The 20,143-nt window shown below is 33.5% G+C and overlaps 1 protein-coding gene across 1 annotated transcript in view; it reads left to right on the top strand.

Moving 5' to 3' along the window:
* The window catches only part of ROBO2 (roundabout guidance receptor 2), a 578,830-nt gene that overhangs the window by 494,495 nt on the left and 64,192 nt on the right, over positions 1-20,143 (top strand). The window contains 5 exon segments of the mRNA XM_079154971.1: positions 283-449; positions 3,547-3,668; positions 11,482-11,713; positions 14,499-14,623; positions 16,923-17,094. Coding sequence (XP_079011097.1) covers positions 283-449; positions 3,547-3,668; positions 11,482-11,713; positions 14,499-14,623; positions 16,923-17,094 — 818 coding nt within the window.

Below are 20,143 nucleotides of genomic sequence, written 5' to 3' on the forward strand. Positions count from 1 at the left end.
CAGGTATTCATTTAGTGGGCTGCTGTGCATTAGCAAAGGGCTGTCACATCTTCTGGGCTGAGTTTAATTTTGTTGTGCATGGCACTTCCGTTAGGTGGGCTCGGCTTTGTTGTTGAATAAACTGAATTCATCCAAACGTTTCATTTATTGGGCTGAACACTTCAAGTGTTGTGTGTGTGTGTGCGTTTAATTTTCAGCCATTAACCTTTGTCATTGATACCCAATTCCATTTCCAATAACTGTATGACTGTTCTTTAAATGAAATTTCTGTTTGTATTTCAGCCAATCAGTGAGCAATAGCTGGCAGACAGTGGCAAACCATGTAAAGACCACCCTCTATACTGTGAGAGGATTGCGACCCAATACAATCTACTTGTTCATGGTCAGAGCAATCAACCCCCAAGGTCTCAGCGACCCAAGCCCTATGTCAGATCCTGTACGCACACAAGGTAATTTCAATAGCTGTAAACATGACTGGTTCTAGAAAGAGGCATCAAACAGACATTTGAGAACAAAGAGATTGTGTGAAGAAAAATACACGTATGTACAATTTTTTAAAAATGGTTCACTGGACTTTATTGAGTGAAGAAGAAACCTTGCTAAGATATGTCCTTTCTCTGGAGCTGTTAGGGTCTACACAGTTAAAAATTAAACTAGGTACATTTACATGTTAAAAGGGAATCCACCAAGCTACTAAACTAGTACTTTAGTATATTTACAAGTGAGAAAAAACATTTCTCCTTCTTTGGAATAAATTACATGCTAGCAAAAAAGTGATTTTTTTTTTAAATGGATAGATGCCCAGATAGGGATATCCAAATTACTTCCTACTGTTGGTTCAGGAATTCTATTTATATAGTACAGTGACTCTCCTGAGAATGCAGCATTTGGATCCTCTGAGACAGTTAGATACACAGAGTTTCAGGCTCCAAGTCAAAAACACAGGGGTCAATCAGTGTCTGTCTTAATACACCCTCCAGGAGACGCTGGCGCTAAAGTTTAACAACCACAGCTATAAGGTATTTTATTCAAAATCGGATGTTTCAAAAAGTGATTTATTACAGAAAACAGTAAATCAAGTTTTCTTCCTGAGGCTTGCAGTTCTTTTGACTAGTATAAAACCTCGCAGAATATCAAAATGTAATTTCAAAATAGATATGTCCCTCATCTCATCTTTTGTAACCTGTTTCTTTCAACTGAGAAGTCACTGGAATCTCGAACGTAATGCAGGATGCTAGATTATAGTTTCCTTTTCTACTAGTGGATGAAGTGAATTAATACACTAGAAATAGTGCCTTTATTATTTGCCGCAAACTGCTCCCCACAGAGTTCTTAAGAAAGGGTTAATTATTTCTTATTTGTAAAAGGCTTTGAACAAGATATAATTCAAAGTAGTATTTTGTGCTATGAAAAGCACCACACAGCCATAAAATATTATTATAATTACCATGTAGTTCAGTGATAGTAACTAGCATGCCATTATAACAGAGAAGGTGCCTTAAAGGAATCAAGTGAGATCGTCACCACGTGACTAACTCACTGACATGATGACAGTCAAGAAAGGAGGGAATGCCAATCTGCTATTGTTCTCTAAGCAGTAATGTGATTAATTTTCCTTGATGATAAAGGGCCTGTAGGTAAAGAACCTGTCTCAGGAGAAAGAAAAAGCACAACAAAGAATCAGAAGACCTGAAACTAGTTAGATTTTACCTTACTTAGATCCAATTGCTTTATAGGGTGTCTGAATTTAATGAGTAAATTAAAATTATTGGACATGAAATGGAAGAGATGCACAATTTTTAAGTCAGGAAATGATAGTACCTAGATCGTTTACGCCTTTGTGGATTGCAATAGATTTTTTTGTACAACCGCAGTGTAAGGTAAAGGGATAACAGAATGTGGAGGAATCGTGTGGGATTGAGTCTGGCAGACTGTCCTGATCATTCAATAACTATGCCAGTCACTAAATCTTGACTCATAAAATAACTCTCAGTAAAAAGGTCAAGAAAGATTAATGAAAAGTTGTTTGTGATCTGACCTGTTTCAGTTGAGAGACTATCCAGAGTGAAAGACTTATGTTCTTTTAACACATATTTAATAGGAAAACTCATATTTTGTGTCCGAATGTCAGGATCACTTTTGATACCTCACTTTCAGTAGCTTTGCATTCTGCAACCACTTCCTTTCAGAGAGCTCTTATTTTACAAATGTATTAAATACCAGAGAATACAGAAATTATTTATTTTATTAAGGCTACTAAATACTTTCACCATCAACATCACAGCTGAGTGTACATATGTAGGAAAATATTAACATTTTTCACATAGAGGGACTTCCCCCCCTAATTTAAATAAGTAAAAGATTGTACTTTTGTTGTTGTTATTGTTAAGGATGTAACAAAGAATGAAAATGGAAAAAAAAATCACCCTAGTTTCCAAGTATCTATGTTGCAATTTGAGTTAGTCCACTCACTTTAAATTATAGCTAAGATATGCACTTGAAGATATTTTCCAAAGAATGTGGCATGGCAGCCTGAGAAAACAGGAGGAAAACAGATGAAAAAAATAAATCATTTTAAATTGGACCTTCTTCCTTAAATAAAGTAGTTTGAGGTGTACCAATTAAAGACGGCTTGAATATGTGTGAGATTCAGTGTTTGATATCAATTCAGTGGGCTTAAATGTCTATAAATCACCATTTTTTCTTAATGGACACAATATATACCATCGTATGGAGCAGTTAGTAGGTGAATGGTGAATAAGAAGACAACAATGTTCAGCCGAGTACTTACCATTCTAAACATCGCCATTCTTTCTTGCTTTCCCTCCTCCCTTAACCACCAAAAGCAGCTGTATTACCTCTTTTCAGATATTGGAGTTCTGGCTAAAATTTATTATTTTGGAATATTTTGTCAGTATTCTAAGTTTTTCAGTTTTTGTGAATTTGAGGAGCTCTTTCCTTTCTCTCCCCCACTCTGTATATCTTTAATGACATAAATTCATCGTCCCAGTCTCCCAAATTTTCCTTTCCACACTCCCAGACTGAAGTAGGTCAAGGGGTAAAAAAACAAAACCTGCTAATTGAAACAAGGGATTCAACAAATTCTTCACCTTCACTTTATATTTCTGAATTTACCACTTGGGAAAATCCTTCACGTCTCTAACATCTATATAAAGCTGATTCTTCTGGAGAAGTCTCAGAGTACATACTTCATTCTTTCTAAACAATCATTCTAATGATCTTCCACAACACTCTGTCTGCATTTGAATGGAGATGAGGGATTTTAAATGCTCTTTCATTAAACTATTTTAATGAAGATTAATATCTTTCCAAATTATGTCCTACCATTGTGAAGTACACACACACAACACACACACGCACACACACACACACACATACACATGCTTAAATGCTTTTTGTCACAAAAGGTTTATAATTTTCCCCCTATAATTAGTTCTAAAAGGATAATATTGGCTTATATAAAGTGAATTGGAATTTTATTATGAATTTCTAAAAATCAGGAGTTTTTATCTCATCTAACTGCAGATATCAGCCCACCAGCACAAGGAGTGGACCATAGACAAGTACAGAAAGAACTAGGAGATGTCCTTGTCCGCCTTCACACTCCAGTTGTATTGACTCCCACTACTGTTCAGGTCACATGGACGGTAAGTTGTCAAATACTATCTTAGGCTTTATAGACAGCTTTATGTAGAGTGACAAAGGCTATATGAAATGTTTTGTATTCCTTTAAGGAAATCAGAATAAATAGGAAAATGTAAGTAATCAAACTCAAAACTAATAGTTAAAATGCTCACCATTTAAAATCCAGATGTAATCAATGAAAATAAAGGAAAATATTCAATAGATAAATGTGTAAGTAGGAAGTAGAATAAAAATATAGTATGATATAAACATAACCTTTTCTATCTTCTAAATTTTTAATAGTTTTATTAAGATATAAGTAGCATGTCATCATTAAAGTGCACAAATAAATGTTTTTATTATATTTTTGAAGGTTTGTAATCATCATCAAATTCTAATTTTAGGACATTTCATCATTCTAAAATGAAGCCCTGAGCCCATTATAGGCATCCCCTCTACTCTGTAACCTAGCCCTGTGCAACCACTATTTTTCCATTTATAAATATTTGCCTATTCTAGACCTTTCATGTATATGGATTCATATGTGGTCTAGTCTGTTTTATGTGACTTCTTTAATTCAGCATAATGTATTTAAGGTTCATCCATTGTGAAGTATGTGCTGGTACTTTGTTCCTTAAAATGTACTATTCTATTGTGGGATTCCATTCCCTTTTTGTTTTATCAGTGTAGAGATCCCAAATAGCACTTCATTGTAAATCAAATTTTCTTTATCCTTTCACCTACTGATGGGCCTTTGGGTTGTATGGAATTTTGGCTATTATGAATAATAGTACCTTGAACATTTGTGTGCAAGTCTTGGTGTGGACATGCATTTTAACTTCTCTTGGTATACAACTAAGGATTGTTGAATAATATGGAAATGCCCCACTTAATCTTTTGATGAACTAACAAAAAATGTTTTTCAAGTGATGATACCACTGCATATTCCAAACAGCAATGCTTTAATATTCCAGTTTCTTCCAAAATTCATTCCATTTTTTTTTTTGTCCATCCTCATTAACACTTACTATTCACTATATTTTTGGTTATGGCCATTCCACTGGGTATATAGTAGTATATATATATCATTGTGATTTGACTTAACATTTTTTCAAGATTAATTATGTTCATCTTTTCATGTGCTTGTTAGGCATTTGTATATCCTCTTTAGAGAAATATCTATTCAAATTCTTTGTAATTTTCTAGTTGAATTGTTTTTCTTCTTATTAAGACTTATTCCAGATATGTTGCTTATCAGATACATGACTTGTATTTCCAGTCTGAGTTGTTTTTTTGCTTTCTTTATGGTATCATTTTAATTTTGATGAAGTTAATCTTCTGAATTTAAATAAGCCATCTTTATATTCTTTTAGCTGACTCTGATACAGCAGCATAAAAACATTTACACAATTTTAATCATTTGACAAGTGTGGTCAAAAAATCATCAGTGTGCTTTAAGAAATAATTTGATGTTTTAATAAATGTTAAGACAGTTCAAGTGTCATGCAATTTTAAATGTGTCAGAATACACAGTTATTTCAAATGGCAAAACGTTTTAATCATATTGCAACTGCTGCAGTGAAAACAACAAACAGCATTAAAATAGAAACATCAATTGTGTTCGAGAATACTGATACTTGTGTGTGCCTATCGTATGTGCGTGTCTGTGTGTTGAGAGGTGTTACAGTCTTCTCTGTGGCTAGCAGAGTTAGCATCAACTTCTCCTTTATGTCAATCCCTCCCATTAAAAATCCTAAGAATTCTTTAGAATATATATACTGGAATGACAGAAAAGTACATCTACTTGGAACCCTCTGAGGATGTGGTAGAATTTGTAAAAGTAGTGAACATTTGAGTAGGCATAGTTTTAAGAGTTTTCACTTTAATTACAACATTGTTTATTTAGACTGTATTTGTTTCTGTTGTATGATGTTATGTCAATATAAGGAAGACAAAAAGTTAAAAGAGGGCTGGGGAGATAGCTTAGTCCGTAGAGTGCTTGCCTTGCATGCACAAGGCCCTGGGTTCTATCCCCAGCACTGCAAAAAAAAAAAAAAAAAAAAAAAAAGTTAAAAGAATGTGTTTTCTGCCCATCTATATTGAGAAATATGGAGGCATTATTGCATAAGAATAGAAAAAAAATGAATATAACACTTAAGAATGTTTAGTCCAATTATATGCTCTGTAAAAAGGAAACAATGCAAACAAGAGTAATAGTATTCCTAATATCTTCTGTATATTTATAGGTAAAGACAAGACTAGGAGTCTTGCATATTTTTAACGATTTTGTGCATGTGTGTGTGGGGCTTGGGTTGGAGCCCAGAACCCTGAGCATGCTAGGCAAGCATTTTACTACTGACCTACACCCTATCTCCAAATCCCCTGACTTTATATCTGCTTTCTTTTCTTTTTTTTTTCCACTTTAAAAGAGAAACTATATATAAATACTTAAAGGAATTTCTTTTAATGGTGGAATTTTGACATATGGTCCTGGGTGAGACATTTTGTTACTTCTTAAAGAAAACCACATTATTGGTCAAATTTTCTGACTTATGAGTACAAAATTGGATAATACTTAATAAAATTACCTCACTAAGTTTATAGTGAGTGTTTTAGGATTACGGTGCTCCTAATTCTATTTTGACATAATTTTGTATTGGATTATTCTATGTTCTGCATGTAACGGTTTCTATTCTTCCAATCCCATGAAAGGAATGTAATTCTCCCATCATTATTCCAGTGGCACAGTCTGCCATGATTCTATCTTTTAGTAGTGCTGACTGGATACAAAACCACCCAAACCAAGGAAATAATTGTGTTTTTCATAGCAGATTTTCCTTCATTCTCAATTGAAAGCATGTCTTCTGCTCTCCTGGGAATTTTGAGGGAGTTTCTTTTAAGCTGCTTCTAAATAAGGAAAATATTTGGGGAAGAATCGAAGTCATTATGTTTATGAAGTTAATCACTTTAAGATTCACAAAGTTTAAAAGAGTACATCAAATTAGATCAGAATTGCATGTCTGTAGGCTGGGAGTTCTTCCAGGAAAGGACCACGTCATATTCATCTCTGTATCTCATGAAAGTTGACATTACCAGTTTGCCTATCTGTCTCTTTCATGGGCATGAACTTCTGGGAGTCTAGAATCCTTTTCTTTCCTGACCGTTTTTCAAAATACTCATTCAATAACTACCTGTTAAGTGGTTCAATCAGTTGCTTTCATACGTCTTTTTTTTAATTTTCTTTTTATTTTTACAGACTGCATTTTGATTCATTGTACACAAATGGGGTACATCTTTTCATTTCTGTGGTTGTGAACAATGTAGATTCATACCATTTGTGTAATCATACATGTATGTAGGGTAATGATGTCTGTCTCATTCCACCATTTTTCATACTCTTCCTCCCTCTCATTTCCCTCTACATAATCTAAAGTTCCTCCATTCTTCTCTCACCCCCAACCCCCCTACCCCCATTATATATCAGCATCCAATTATCAGGGAAAACATTCGGCCTTTGTTTTTTTAAGATTGGCTTATTTTTCTTTTGAAACAAAACAGATTCAATTAGTATCTTAGGGCATTGGTCCCCATCAGTTTGTAGTTACAAATAAGGTAAGAATGTATTTGAAACCAGCTGTGGTGGTGCATTCCTGTAATCATACAGTGACTCAGGAGGCTAAGGCAGGAGAATCTTGAGTTCAAAACCAACCACAGCAAAAGTGAGGCACTAAGCAACTCAGTGAGACTCTTTCTCTAAATAATACAAAATAGGTCTGGGGATGTGACTCACTGGTTGAGTGACCCAGAGTTCAATCCCTGGCACACCCCCCTCCAAAAAAAAGGATGTATTTGAAAAAGGTAAGTTTTAGTGAAAAAGAAGTCTGATGGGGGTGGGGCAAGTTGCCAGAGAAATTGTAATTTTATAATATTTTAACTTGCTAAATATGTAGGTTATTTAAATTATTATACTGTTACCATTTGAGTAACAGCTGTGTTGGAGTATAAGGGGAGGAATATATTCTCCAGCCCAAGTGTTTAGATCTATGACCAGTTGAGGTGATTTACCAATGGTCCACAGGATTCAGCTGTCAAAAGCACAAGACATTTGTACGGAAACATTAACTACCCCTGCCACCAGTGGCTGATTTAAAGCAACAATAGTTAGCAATGGCTAATTTCAGAAGATCAAATTACTGCTGTTTTAATGAAGATAGGCAAGATGATTAGAAAATACCTGTTCCCACAAAGAAAAATAGTCACTAACTGAAAAATTATTATTCTTGTGCTTGATTTATTGTTACTGTTCAAGGCCAAGAAGGAGCCCAGACCATTTGACTCCTAAGCCTCTCAACACTGGGATAGAAAATAATATTTTTTTAACTCAACTTTCTGAACTCAACTAGAACCAGATCAATTCCGTAGCAGAGAAGCCCATCAAAGAAATGTCACTTTGCATTGTCTATTTAGATGAATGTTCTTGTTTTTGTCTTTTTTTTTTTAATTGAAAAGGTAGATCTTAAACATCTTGAATGGTTCAATAACAATACTGATTTGAAAACTTATATATCCCACCTTTTTTTTAGTATGTCCTTTCTTTAACAAAGCTCCTTAACATTATACATCTCTACAGTTTACAGTGTTTTTACTGAAATTAGTCATCTGATTATTTCTGCACCCTTGAGCTGAGGGTATTATCTGAACAAATTAAATATACTAAGGCTCAGAAAGCTTAAGAGACTAAGCTCTATTTGAAATCAAGGTTCTACACTGGAAGTCTGAAGTTTCTTCGTCATGTCACTTCTTCCTTAAGACAATTCTTTTTAATTCATGTTTCAAAATGTGGCAGTTTTAAAAATTGTGTGAACCTATAAATTTGTGGCCAGATTCTGATTGCAATCAACTCTAAAAGCACATCTTTCTTCTCTTCAGAATGTTAATAAAACTAGTGACAAGCGTATGGTTTAACTTGAAAATGATTACTTGTCAAAATGAGCAGCACAAGTTAGTGGTGTAGCGCACACATCCCATAAAAGCCAGCCTATTTTTTTTTAAGGTAATGTTCAGCATTTTCATTTTTGCTTCCACCTGTAACAACAAATTTCCTCTCCTCCCAAATGCCTGGCACAAAATGCACAAAATGAAGTTAAACTACTTGGTTATTAAGTAGGCTATTACTATCTATGGTTTGGAGACTGTGCTCACTCAAGTGAGCAAGGCGATGTTGGGTAGTAAACATTAGCTTCATAAAGTCCCTAAAACACTTAATTAATGAAAACCAAACATGGATAAAACCAATTTACCCTGATTTACAGACTCCCTTCATCTGGAAACAGCTGCTTAATGTTCTTCTTAAAAACACAGCTTGCTTCTTTCAGTATTAACAAGCTATTATTGTGAGTTATGTCTTTCTTTCAGTATATAAATTCACTTAAAGCGAATGCAGAGAAGTTTATAAAATGTAAGCTTGATGTTGTTTTAACATATGCTGCAAGGGTTTTTTTGAACTTTGACAGTTTTGATGAAAAGCATCGCTCTTTGGCTCTTGTAAATTTAACATTTTGTTTCTTGGTTGCCCTATTTTATGATGTCAGAACAACTCTTGATTTTCAAAAAATGCATCAGTCAGTGTGAACACAAACTTGGTAGCATGGATGAGGACTCAAAGATCACAAGCTTCCAGGCTTCCATGTTAGACCTGGGCTCCCTTTCCTATCTTTTTCTTTGTTTAATGAGATTTTATGTATTTATTAAAATGTTATTTCAGTGAATTTTTATTGTTTTAGTTAGTTATAAATGTCAGTAGAATTCATTTTGACATAATAAAGCGTAGGATATATCATGTTCTAGAAGATGTACTCCATGATGAGATTCACTGTGGTATATTCATCTATGTCCATAGGAAAGTTATGTCAGATCCATTTCACTTTCTTTCCTTTTCCCATCCCTCCTTCCTTCCCTTCAATTCACATTGTCTACTCCACTGAACTTCTATCCCCCAACCCCTTATTGTGGGTTAACTTCCACCTACCAGTGAAAACATTTGACCTTTGGGTTTTTGGAATTGGTTTATTTTACTTAGCATGATAGTCTACAGATACATCCATTTACTGGTGAATATTATTAAGTCATTCTTGATATAATCTCATACAAGTATAGCAGTAATTCCAGAAAAATCTTTGAGGGTTAGAAAGTTGTCAGGTAAGTGAAGAAATTCTTACTTGTTGTGACTTATCTGAAAGTCTAGAATTAGCTGTATATAGATCTACATACACACTCAAACCCATCTGCTTCATGGTGTTTTCTAGCTTGGACATTCTGAACATGGAAATATTTTGTTTGTTTGTTTCATTGTTTTGACTGAAGTTCTGCATGTTTATTATTTTAAAACTAATACTTAGTATTCATTGATTTGCTGACTTTGCTTAAAAAACAAAACAATGCTATAGCTAAAATAGAGGCATTAGAAGTTAATTCATGAAAAAGCATTTTCTGTTCATAAGATGCTGACAATTGGATAAATAATTTTTTTAAAAAGTTGAAATAATCACCTCCATCATCACCTTCTTTCTTTTTTTCTCCACAACCCTTTTGAAATGAAGTGATTTTTATCTCTTCTCTATTAATCTTTACTTTTTATTTAACAGTGAAATATATCAAGCTTGAAGCTTCTTAGGATATGACTATTGAACTATAATATGAGATATTAATTGGAGAAGTTGTCATGGCAGTTTATGCTTCAATCAAACATTTTAAAAAATAAGACAGACATGAAAACTTTAAAATTAAAGAAAAAAAAAAAACCCTAAACTTCTTTCACCCTAAAAATGAAGCAACTATAAGACACCTGTGAGGAGAGCTTAATAAATGTGTAAAGGGAACATATTTATTTTTCTATTTGCACTAATATGTATTTGATTTTCATGTATTTATCCAAAGACTGAACAAAAGTACATTTTAAAAGTTCTACTTGATTTGAGTTTCAAATGAAAAATCTCATATCATTATTAAAAATAGCTAGTACCCCTTAAGTAAATGAAAAGAGAGTTGAGTTGTATCCAGAGTAGGACTACTGAAGGAATAAGAAGTTAGTAAAATAAAATCTTTTTCATTTAATATTTGGTAATGGATATAAGCTTACTTATGCATTTAAAACATATGTACTTGCTTCACACGTACACCTCTCTCCCATATGCTCTCTCTAGCCACAGGGAGGCTACACATCTGTCCCCACGTTTCATTTCCCTGGTAAACCCTACTCTTATTGCAGATTGCAGAGCTTCCAACTTTTGTCAGGAAACCACCTCCCTTTCCCAACTCAATGAGCTTCTTCAGTGCAGGCTCTCTTACTCCCTGATGCATATCATTCATTTATTCCTGCTATGTGCTATAACTGAACTTGGCCATTGTAGGCAAGATGATACCTACCTTCCACCTGGACTCAAAGTACCACTAGGGCAAGAGTTGGCTCTTCCATCTTTTTTCCACTTTATCCCCAGAGCTTAGCAGAATTCCCGGCACCTACTAGTAGGAACTGAAACATGTCTAATGAATAGACAAGTGATGAGAATTGAAATCCCTGAAAAATACCATTCCACGTATAAAACCATAAAAATGGGTGTCAAATACAATGGAGTTGTCTTACTCTTCATTTTGGAGATAACCTTGGGGATAATGTGAATGTGGGATTGGAAGAGGTTATTTGAAGGAGAGATGAGTTGGAAAACCCTAGTCTCACTGGAATGATGGACTGAACTGGGACAGAGAAGAGAGAATAGATGGATTGTGAGTCTGGCACACCTCCCTTCAGGTTCAGAGGCTCTTTGATGTGTTTTCCAGGTGGATCGTCAGCCTCAGTTTATTCAAGGCTACAGAGTAATGTATCGTCAGACCTCAGGCCTGCAAGCCACTTCCTCATGGCAGAATTTAGATGCCAAAGTCCCAACTGAAAGAAGTGCTGTCTTAGTCAATCTGAAAAAGGGGGTGACTTATGAAATTAAAGTCCGACCGTATTTTAATGAGTTCCAAGGAATGGATAGTGAATCTAAAACAGTCCGTACCACTGAAGAAGGTAAGCATCCTGATTTGTAATGTAAACCAAACTTATACCATGAATAAGCCAATTTCTGTTATAGTTCTAGTTTGTCATCAAACAAATTAGATGACAAATTAGATGACAAACTAGTTTCTCAGAAAACTAGACAGAGAACATTTAAAGATATAGTAGGCACTGTCATTATTCTCTTTTTATTAGGAGAATTCTATAGAATCTGACAAAATTTTATTTAAAAGTATAAGTAGAAAGATTCTGAATTTAAATTCTTCTTAAGCATTTGCCCCAAATCTTACGTGTTTCTGTGCCCTTGAATTTGATTGTAACATATTTCCATATATTTATGTGGGTATAGTTCATTTGATTTCATTAAAAGACAAGCTATAGAAAACATAAGATCACAGGCTATTCTTAGTGGCTGCTCCTGTTTTGTTGTAGTAGGATGTGGTATTTTCTTTTCTCAGCCTTTTTCCACTGTGGGTACTGCCAGTCTGACATATAATTTCTGATTTGGAGGGTCACTTTCATATTTCTAATACCTTTCTTCTTAGTAAAGTTCTTGCTGTCTCTCTAGTTTTGAATTTTTTTTTTTTTTTTTTTTTTTTTACCCACAGATAGTTTTAAGTCAATCTATGATGGACCTAAGATTAATGTAGGTTTCAACCACTTCATTTATTAGAGTCTCCTTCAGTAAACGAGAGACTTATAATAAATGATGCCATCAAAGTAAAAATGTGGGATGACAAAATAAATCCCCCTTTCTATTTTTGTACTAATTTTGTATGCACAACTCCTATTAAAAGCCTTTTCTCTAAATGTACTTCATACAAAATGATATAAAAGCAAGTTTAAGAAAATGCATGTAGGTTACACATACTAGAAGGTAAATATCCATGTCTGATCAAAGAAATTTGATAAGATATAAGTTTTCTATAATATGATATACAGCAAAAATAGGATGTTCACTTTGGTTTACAGTGTAATTCTCTGGCATGGGCAGAAATCCTTATTTTGAAAGGTACCGTTGGTCATTGATCCACTTTTAGGATATGTAAATGAAGGAAAAGATAAAAAAAAATTGGTAGTATTTTTAACAGCATTAAATTTTACCATATCTTGCAAGTGTACTATTAATGAGCCAGGTGGATAGCTATAGTACAGGAGATCACATTTGAAGCCTCCCTCCAAAGTCACTTTCACTGCAGTTAGGGTTTTCCTCTGGCCTTAACATTTGTCACCCTCCAGTGTCCATTCATCTCTGATTTCTGTGGCCTTGTGAGGGTAACAAATGGAACTCAGCTGGGCTATATCTGGGAATGATGAGCGGCGATTTGGATTCTTTCACATCTGTACAAAGAAGCTGAGTACTGAAATAATTGACCTGTCAGAAAGCAGGCCTGGTGTTCTCGCCAAGCCAGCAGCAAGGAGAATGAAAAGCCAGTTTCAGAAGTGTTATTTTTCAGTGCAGTCTACTTAATAACTACAGACTGGTAGACAAGTGGTCAGATTGATGTCATCATACCACATTTTAGCGTAATATTGTCACATAGAAGAATAGTAAAGAGCAATATTGTGTTATCACATATCTGTGTATGTCCCATATCTCAATGCAAATATGATCATTCCTCAATAAAACATGTCTTGACAAGTTAACCAGACGTGGGAAACCTTATCAACAGGTCTTTAAACTATCTTTTAGGATATTATCTTTAAGAAGTAGACTGTGTAGACAAAGTGTTGATGGATTTATTTAAAATCCTTTAATGTCATAAAATTCTTTGATTTTTTTCTGCCAAGGAAGATTTAATGTGGCATTCTTATTTTTCTTTCTGTACATTTGGTTTAAATTCAGAGATTCACTGAAAATAAATGAGTTTTCCTGCAAAATTAATATTTCTTAACTCTCAGATGCTTAGTCTAAACTCAGGAATTGCTCCTCATTCCTCTTTTCTCAGTAGGGTAATTAGTTATAGGAGAAACTATAAAGGAAGAGAATTATTGTAGGAAATCAAAACCTGCCCATTTCACATTTGACCCAACATGAACCTGTTTTCATTTTTATCATCATAGTTCCTTGCCCATCCATATAAAATCAGTTTTAAATCTTAAATTATGGGTCAGTTTATGTGAATCAATTATTGTTCCCAGTGTGAAAAGGATTTTTTCTTGGTGAAATTTATATGTATTTGTTTTTATTTAGTAAACACAATCTAAGTCAGTATTTTTTTAAAGACTGTCAATAATGCCACCATTCAGAAATAACACCTGATAAAATTTTGAGATATACCCTCTCAAAATATTTTTGGTTGGAAACCATGTTTTTTTTTTTCTTTCTGAAATGGCCTTTTAGAATTGAAATGATCAAATTCTAGAAACAGACGTATCCAGTTCAAATTCTGACTTACCATTTGACTTGGATAAATCTCTTATAGTAAATCATTTCCTCTTTTGTGAAAATTAAGAGTTGCTTCTACCCACTGAGGTTATGGTGAGGATTAAAATTGACATTTTGGTACTGGGCGTATAAAAACCACTCATTAGCTTCTTAGCTCTTAAATTTATTATTTAATGCATAATTCCCCACCTGATGCATTTCCTTTAAATTTTTGCATTGAGTTTAACAGTTTATTCTAAAAAACAAAAACAAAAACAAAAAACCTGTCACTGTTAAATGCTATCCACAGATTTAGAACTACTGGAAGCCAGAACTTCATTCATCTTGCCTTTCTATTCATATTTGTAAGCAGTACTAATGTACACTGATACTCAAAGTCTGCATTTATTCTGATTACTCCCTCTGCAGCCCCAAGTGCCCCTCCACAATCTGTCACTGTGCTGACAGTCGGAAGCCACAATAGCACAAGCATTAGTGTGTCCTGGGATCCTCCTCCTCCAGATCACCAGAATGGAATTATCCAAGAGTACAAGGTAGGGTCTGCATGAAAAAAGAAGGTTCATGGATAGTTTTCTGGAGAAATCTAAGTGTCATATGAGCAAGACACAGCTCTAAAGATTCTTTTATTCAGTTAAAGTGTGAAGTGATTATATCTTTGTATGACAGGTAAGGAAACAAATGCGTGAGAATCAGAACTTAACTTCAAGGTTACAGACACACAACTGAATTGGGCAATAAAACCACAGCAGTGGAGTGATTTTCTGTATGGTATGATTGAGGAACTGAGGATTTAGAGGGATGGGGATAGATATAGATAGTAAAGACCTCATCCCAGTGTATCATCATAATGATGTATTACCTGTATCATTATTATTAAATTCTGTGTAAGGGATTTTAGGGCAGCTATTTCAAAAGTGGTTCTCAAGAAAAAAGAGAGAGAGATTTGGGGTTTAAAGGGGATGTAGTCGGAGTAGGAAATGGCAGCACCAACTCCCACTCTCTATGCTGCTTTTATTTATTCAGGTTTTGTAAGATATTTTTCTTGGGAAAAAAAGTGACCATTGAAATAACAAATGCTGCCAAAAAAAAAAAATAACAAAAAATAGTTGTCTCATTTATTAGCTGGTAAACATGTTGCTATTTAGAAAGAGTATCTATTGTTTCATCTTCATCCTTATGTTTAAGACACAATTCATGTCTAAGGATTCAAAATACAATTTTGCCTAATTGTCATGACTAGACCACATGTGAGTGTAAACTGCTCACTAAACACTGTAAAATTTCAAAACTATTATTGTGCCTGTTAAGAAATATTTCTAGAACTATGAAAATAATGATGCAATAGAAATACTATAATAGAGAACTAGACACTCCATCTCACCTCAGAAATCCGTAGTTGGTATGTGAAATAAAGCTGAAATAGTTCACTAAAAAGATTGCTGATTGAATTTTATCTCTAGAAATATCATATATTTTAAAATAGAACTGTATTAAATTAAAGATCAACTTGATGAAGCAAATGAATGGACTAAAGCATAAGATTTTATATTAAAATGATTCCCATCACATTATAAGCAAACATTCTGAAGAAGTATAAGAATAAATGCCTTAGTTGCATAGTCATATATACTCTCAAGTTTTAAAATATTAGAACATTGTTTGAACACTAAATAATTAACCAGTATGGTGTATATATGTGTGTGTGTATGTCTGTATTTTAATGAGGTTAGTAATTTGCTTCAGTACCATCTAGGACTAAATACCCTAAAATTTTACTTTCAGTTAAGGATTAATACATTTATTTGCAACATGATGATTTTTTTCATAAATTATAGAATTTTTCACTCATTATGAACCTGTTATATTTTGTTAGCAAAGTATATACTTAGATGAGGGCTAAATATTATTTTGTTAGGAACACAGATGTCAAATATAAATAAAGGAACAGCATGCACAAGAATTATTTTGCTAAAAAAGTTTCAGGAACTTGCCTGTTTGAGAAAAAACCTTATGTATTCCTATACATACATCTACATGTAGATTATGAAATATAGTATGAATAAAAATAAAGATATGCAGCAGAATTATTTTATAACCATTTTAAAATAATGGATTTCCATATCCCTAATGAAAACATGCCCTAAAATTTGATTTCTTCTTGGAATAAAAACCTAGGTGCTTTAACATCAGTGTCTAAAGAATTCTAACCACTTTATTTTCATGTGTGTGTGTATGTTTTGTGTGTGTGTGTGTGTCTGTAGATAAGTATTCATCAATATAAAGATTTATTAGTGTCAATGTAAATATTGGCTTTAATTTCATTTTAGTCAATACCTATAACTTAGGTCAATTAATCTTGTTAACTACTTCTGTGTAAGTTAATATTTTCTTAAATGAAATATAAATTACTTAGACGTATACATTATAACTCATAACCATCATATTTTAAATAGATTATATGCACAATGAATTTTGATAAATTAAGCAGAAAATAGTATGTTTTTATCTGTATCAAAATGTTATTTGCAACTAAAGACCACTTCCTAGAGAGGCGTTAAAGGGATCATTGTGTATTGCAGATTACTTATGAGAATTCAGTGAAGATAGTAAGATAAAATTGAATATGGTATTGTTTTCTTTTGTTGTTCTTCCTTTAATACACACATATGCATAAAATTTCGAAGTTAGACTTTGAGAAATATCATTCACAAACACTTCTGTTAGCCCAGAAAATAGGTTGGTCACTATTAAAAATATTTAATCAATTACAATAGTTCAGTTAGCAGAAAAGGGATTTTCATATTTATGTTTTTTCACTTTCTTTTTCCATAGATCTGGTGTCTGGGAAATGAAACACGATTCCACATCAACAAAACTGTGGACGCAGCCATTCGGTCTGTAATAATTGGTGGACTATTCCCAGGTATTCAATACCGGGTAGAGGTCGCAGCTAGTACAAGTGCTGGGGTTGGAGTAAAAAGTGAACCACAGCCAATAATAATTGGTGAGTATCAATGTAGGTGCTTGGTACCTCAGTGTCAGTCAGCTGACAACAAGGTAGATTGTTTTTGAATCTACATCCTAACAATGGATATGATCACACCATATAGGCAAATGACTGAAAGGTTTCTTACAAAAATGATATAAGTTCTTGTGCTCTTAAGAGTCCCACCATCCTCTTAAAACTATAATCTTATGAGTTTAGAAGTTGAAAAATGTTTGAAATGTATTTTTAATCAGTAGTTTCACTGGTAATTTTGGTGCCACTGAAATACAAAATAACTGAATAGACTGTACTGTATCTCAAATCTATGTTTCTTAGCCAGAAAAATGTCAAAAATTAACCAGAAACAGGCCAAAGAAACTTTGTAACCCAAATATACTATCCAAAAAGAAGAAATTTGTGTTAAATCTACTCCTACCATTGCATTAAATTATTCCCTATCACCATAGATTATGTTTGTCTGCTCTATAAATGTATATAAATGGAATCATGCAGATTATGATATTTTGTGTCTGGTTTCTTTCACAAAGTTTCATGTTTTTGGAGATTCACCCATGTATGTATTATGCAATTCATATGTTCTGCTGCTGAGCAGGATTCAGTTCTATGAATAAGCCATATTTTGTTTATCTGCTTTTCTCTTGGGAGAATGAACATTTTTATGTAAGCCTTTGCGAGGACACATGTTTTCATTTCTCTTGGAGAAATACCTAGGAGAGGAATTCATGAGTAATAGGCTTCATAGTTTTGAATTTATAAGAAACTGCTGAACAATATCTACAATTTTCAAATTCTAAAATTTAATACTCCCAGCAGAAAGGAAAAGGATGTCCAATTTCTCTGCATTATCACCCAACATTTTATGTTGCCAGCCTTTGCAACTTTAGCATTCAGATGTATGTAAAACTGTGAACTTCTTGTGATTTTAACTTGAATTTTCTTTAATGATTAATGATCTGGAACAACTTTACATGTGCTTATTGGCTGTTTACATATTTTGTTTTGTGATTTTGCCATGTGTTTTTCTTTCTAAACTTGGATTGTTTCTTGTTACTGATTGGGGAGACTTGTTTATAAATTCTGGATACACACACACACACACACACATATATATATACATATATATGTATACATCACATTTTCTCCTAATCAATAACTTCATATTCATTTTCTTAATGTATTTTGATGAACAAAAGTCTTAAATTTTAATGAAGTATAACATCATATTTTTTTCATATTTATTGTTCCTAAGAAATTGTGGTCTACCTCTAGATAGTGATGACTTTTTCTTATACTTCTTCTAGAAGCCTAGTAATTTTAGTTTTTTTTATGTAGGTCTATAATTCATCTTAAGGTAATTACTTGAGGTTCAAGGATTAAGGCTTATGGGTTTCTGTATGCATATCAAATTATATAGGCACCATTTATTGAAAAAACTTTTTTTCCTCCAATTAACCATGTACACATGGATCCATTCCTGAGTTCACTTGTTTATAATGTTTATATGCCAATCACACTGTCTTGATTACTGTACCTTTAGTAACCCTTGAAATTGGGTAATGTGACTACTGCACATTATCTTCTGCAGAATTGTTTTGGCTGATAAGGGTCTTCTGCCTTTCCATATACTTTTTAAATTATTGTCAATTTCTACAAAAATATGTTGAAGTATGATTGAAATTCAGTGAACGTATCCATTAAAATTGGGTAAAGATTTTACTCATGGGTTTTCTTGTTGAGGACATGATATAACTCTTTATTATGGAAGTCTTCTATACTATTTCAAAATATTTTGTAGTTTTCTGTGTATGGGCTTATATGTTTTGTTAAAATACTTCCTGTATACTTGAAGATTTTTATACTATGATAAATGGATTTTTGAGATTTCCTTTTGCATTGTTTTATATTACATATACATTAAATTTTTATATTGCCATTTTATCTTGTGATCTTACTAACATTTCTTGTTCGTTTTAACAGTTATGAAATGTCTTTTGAGTTTATTCAGATGATCGTGTTTTCTTTCTGGGCTTGTTGTTTTGTTCTTTGTTTTGGAGGGGGGGTGTTGACATGGTCAAGTCTATTGAATAGGTTTCAGAGGTAAATGAACGTTTCATTCCTGGGATAAATTCCACTTGGTCATGATAGATTGTCCCTTTATAGATGTTGCTGGATGTGATACACTAAAATTTTATAAAGAATTTTACATTTATAATTGATAGGTAGCATTTTTTCTTCTAAGGTCTTTGTCAAGTTTTGGAATCAGAGTGCCTGGCTTTATAAAATGGGTGAAAGTATTTTTTCCTCTTCATTATTCCTCAGGAAATTTTGGAGAGTATTTGCATTATCTCTTCCTTTAATATTTGCTAGAAATCAGTGATGATATCTATGCCTAGACGTTTAATTATTTTTAATTTAATGAATGTAGATCTATTCAGAATTTTTTATATCTTCTTGTATTGGTTGTGGTAAGTAAATGTTTTTGGCCCACCAATGAATTTGTCTAATTCATCTAAGCTATGAATTTATTAGCATGTGGTTGGTTGTATTTCCTTATGATCATTGTCATGCCTGCAGAATATGGGGCAATTATGTTAGCTTTTCTTCTTTGTGACAAATACCCGAGAAAAAAATCTTAGAGGAGGAAAGATTTATTTTGACTCATGGTTTCAAAGGTTTCTGTCCAAGATCAGCCAACTTCATTGTTTTTGGCCTGACCTGATCACAGCAAATGGGCAGGTCAGATCAAAATTGCTCATGTCATGTTGGCCAGAAAACAGAGAAAGAGGAAGAGGCCATGGACAGAATACAGACTCCAAAGTCATGCCCCAAGGAACCACTCCTTACAACCAGGCTTCACCCCCTACATACAGTTCCAACCTCCTCCCTATAATGTCATCAAATCATTAATTCACCAGTGAAGTCAGAGTCCATTATCTAATCACTTCCCCAAAACCTCACTTCTGAACATTACTGCATTAGGAGCTAAACCTTCAACACATGAACCTTTGGAAAACATTCCGAGTCCAAAACATAACAGTAATGTCAT

Source organism: Sciurus vulgaris (assembly GCF_902686455.1).
Source record: "Sciurus vulgaris genome assembly, chromosome: 10".
In the NCBI taxonomy this organism is placed as follows: domain Eukaryota; kingdom Metazoa; phylum Chordata; class Mammalia; order Rodentia; family Sciuridae; genus Sciurus; species Sciurus vulgaris.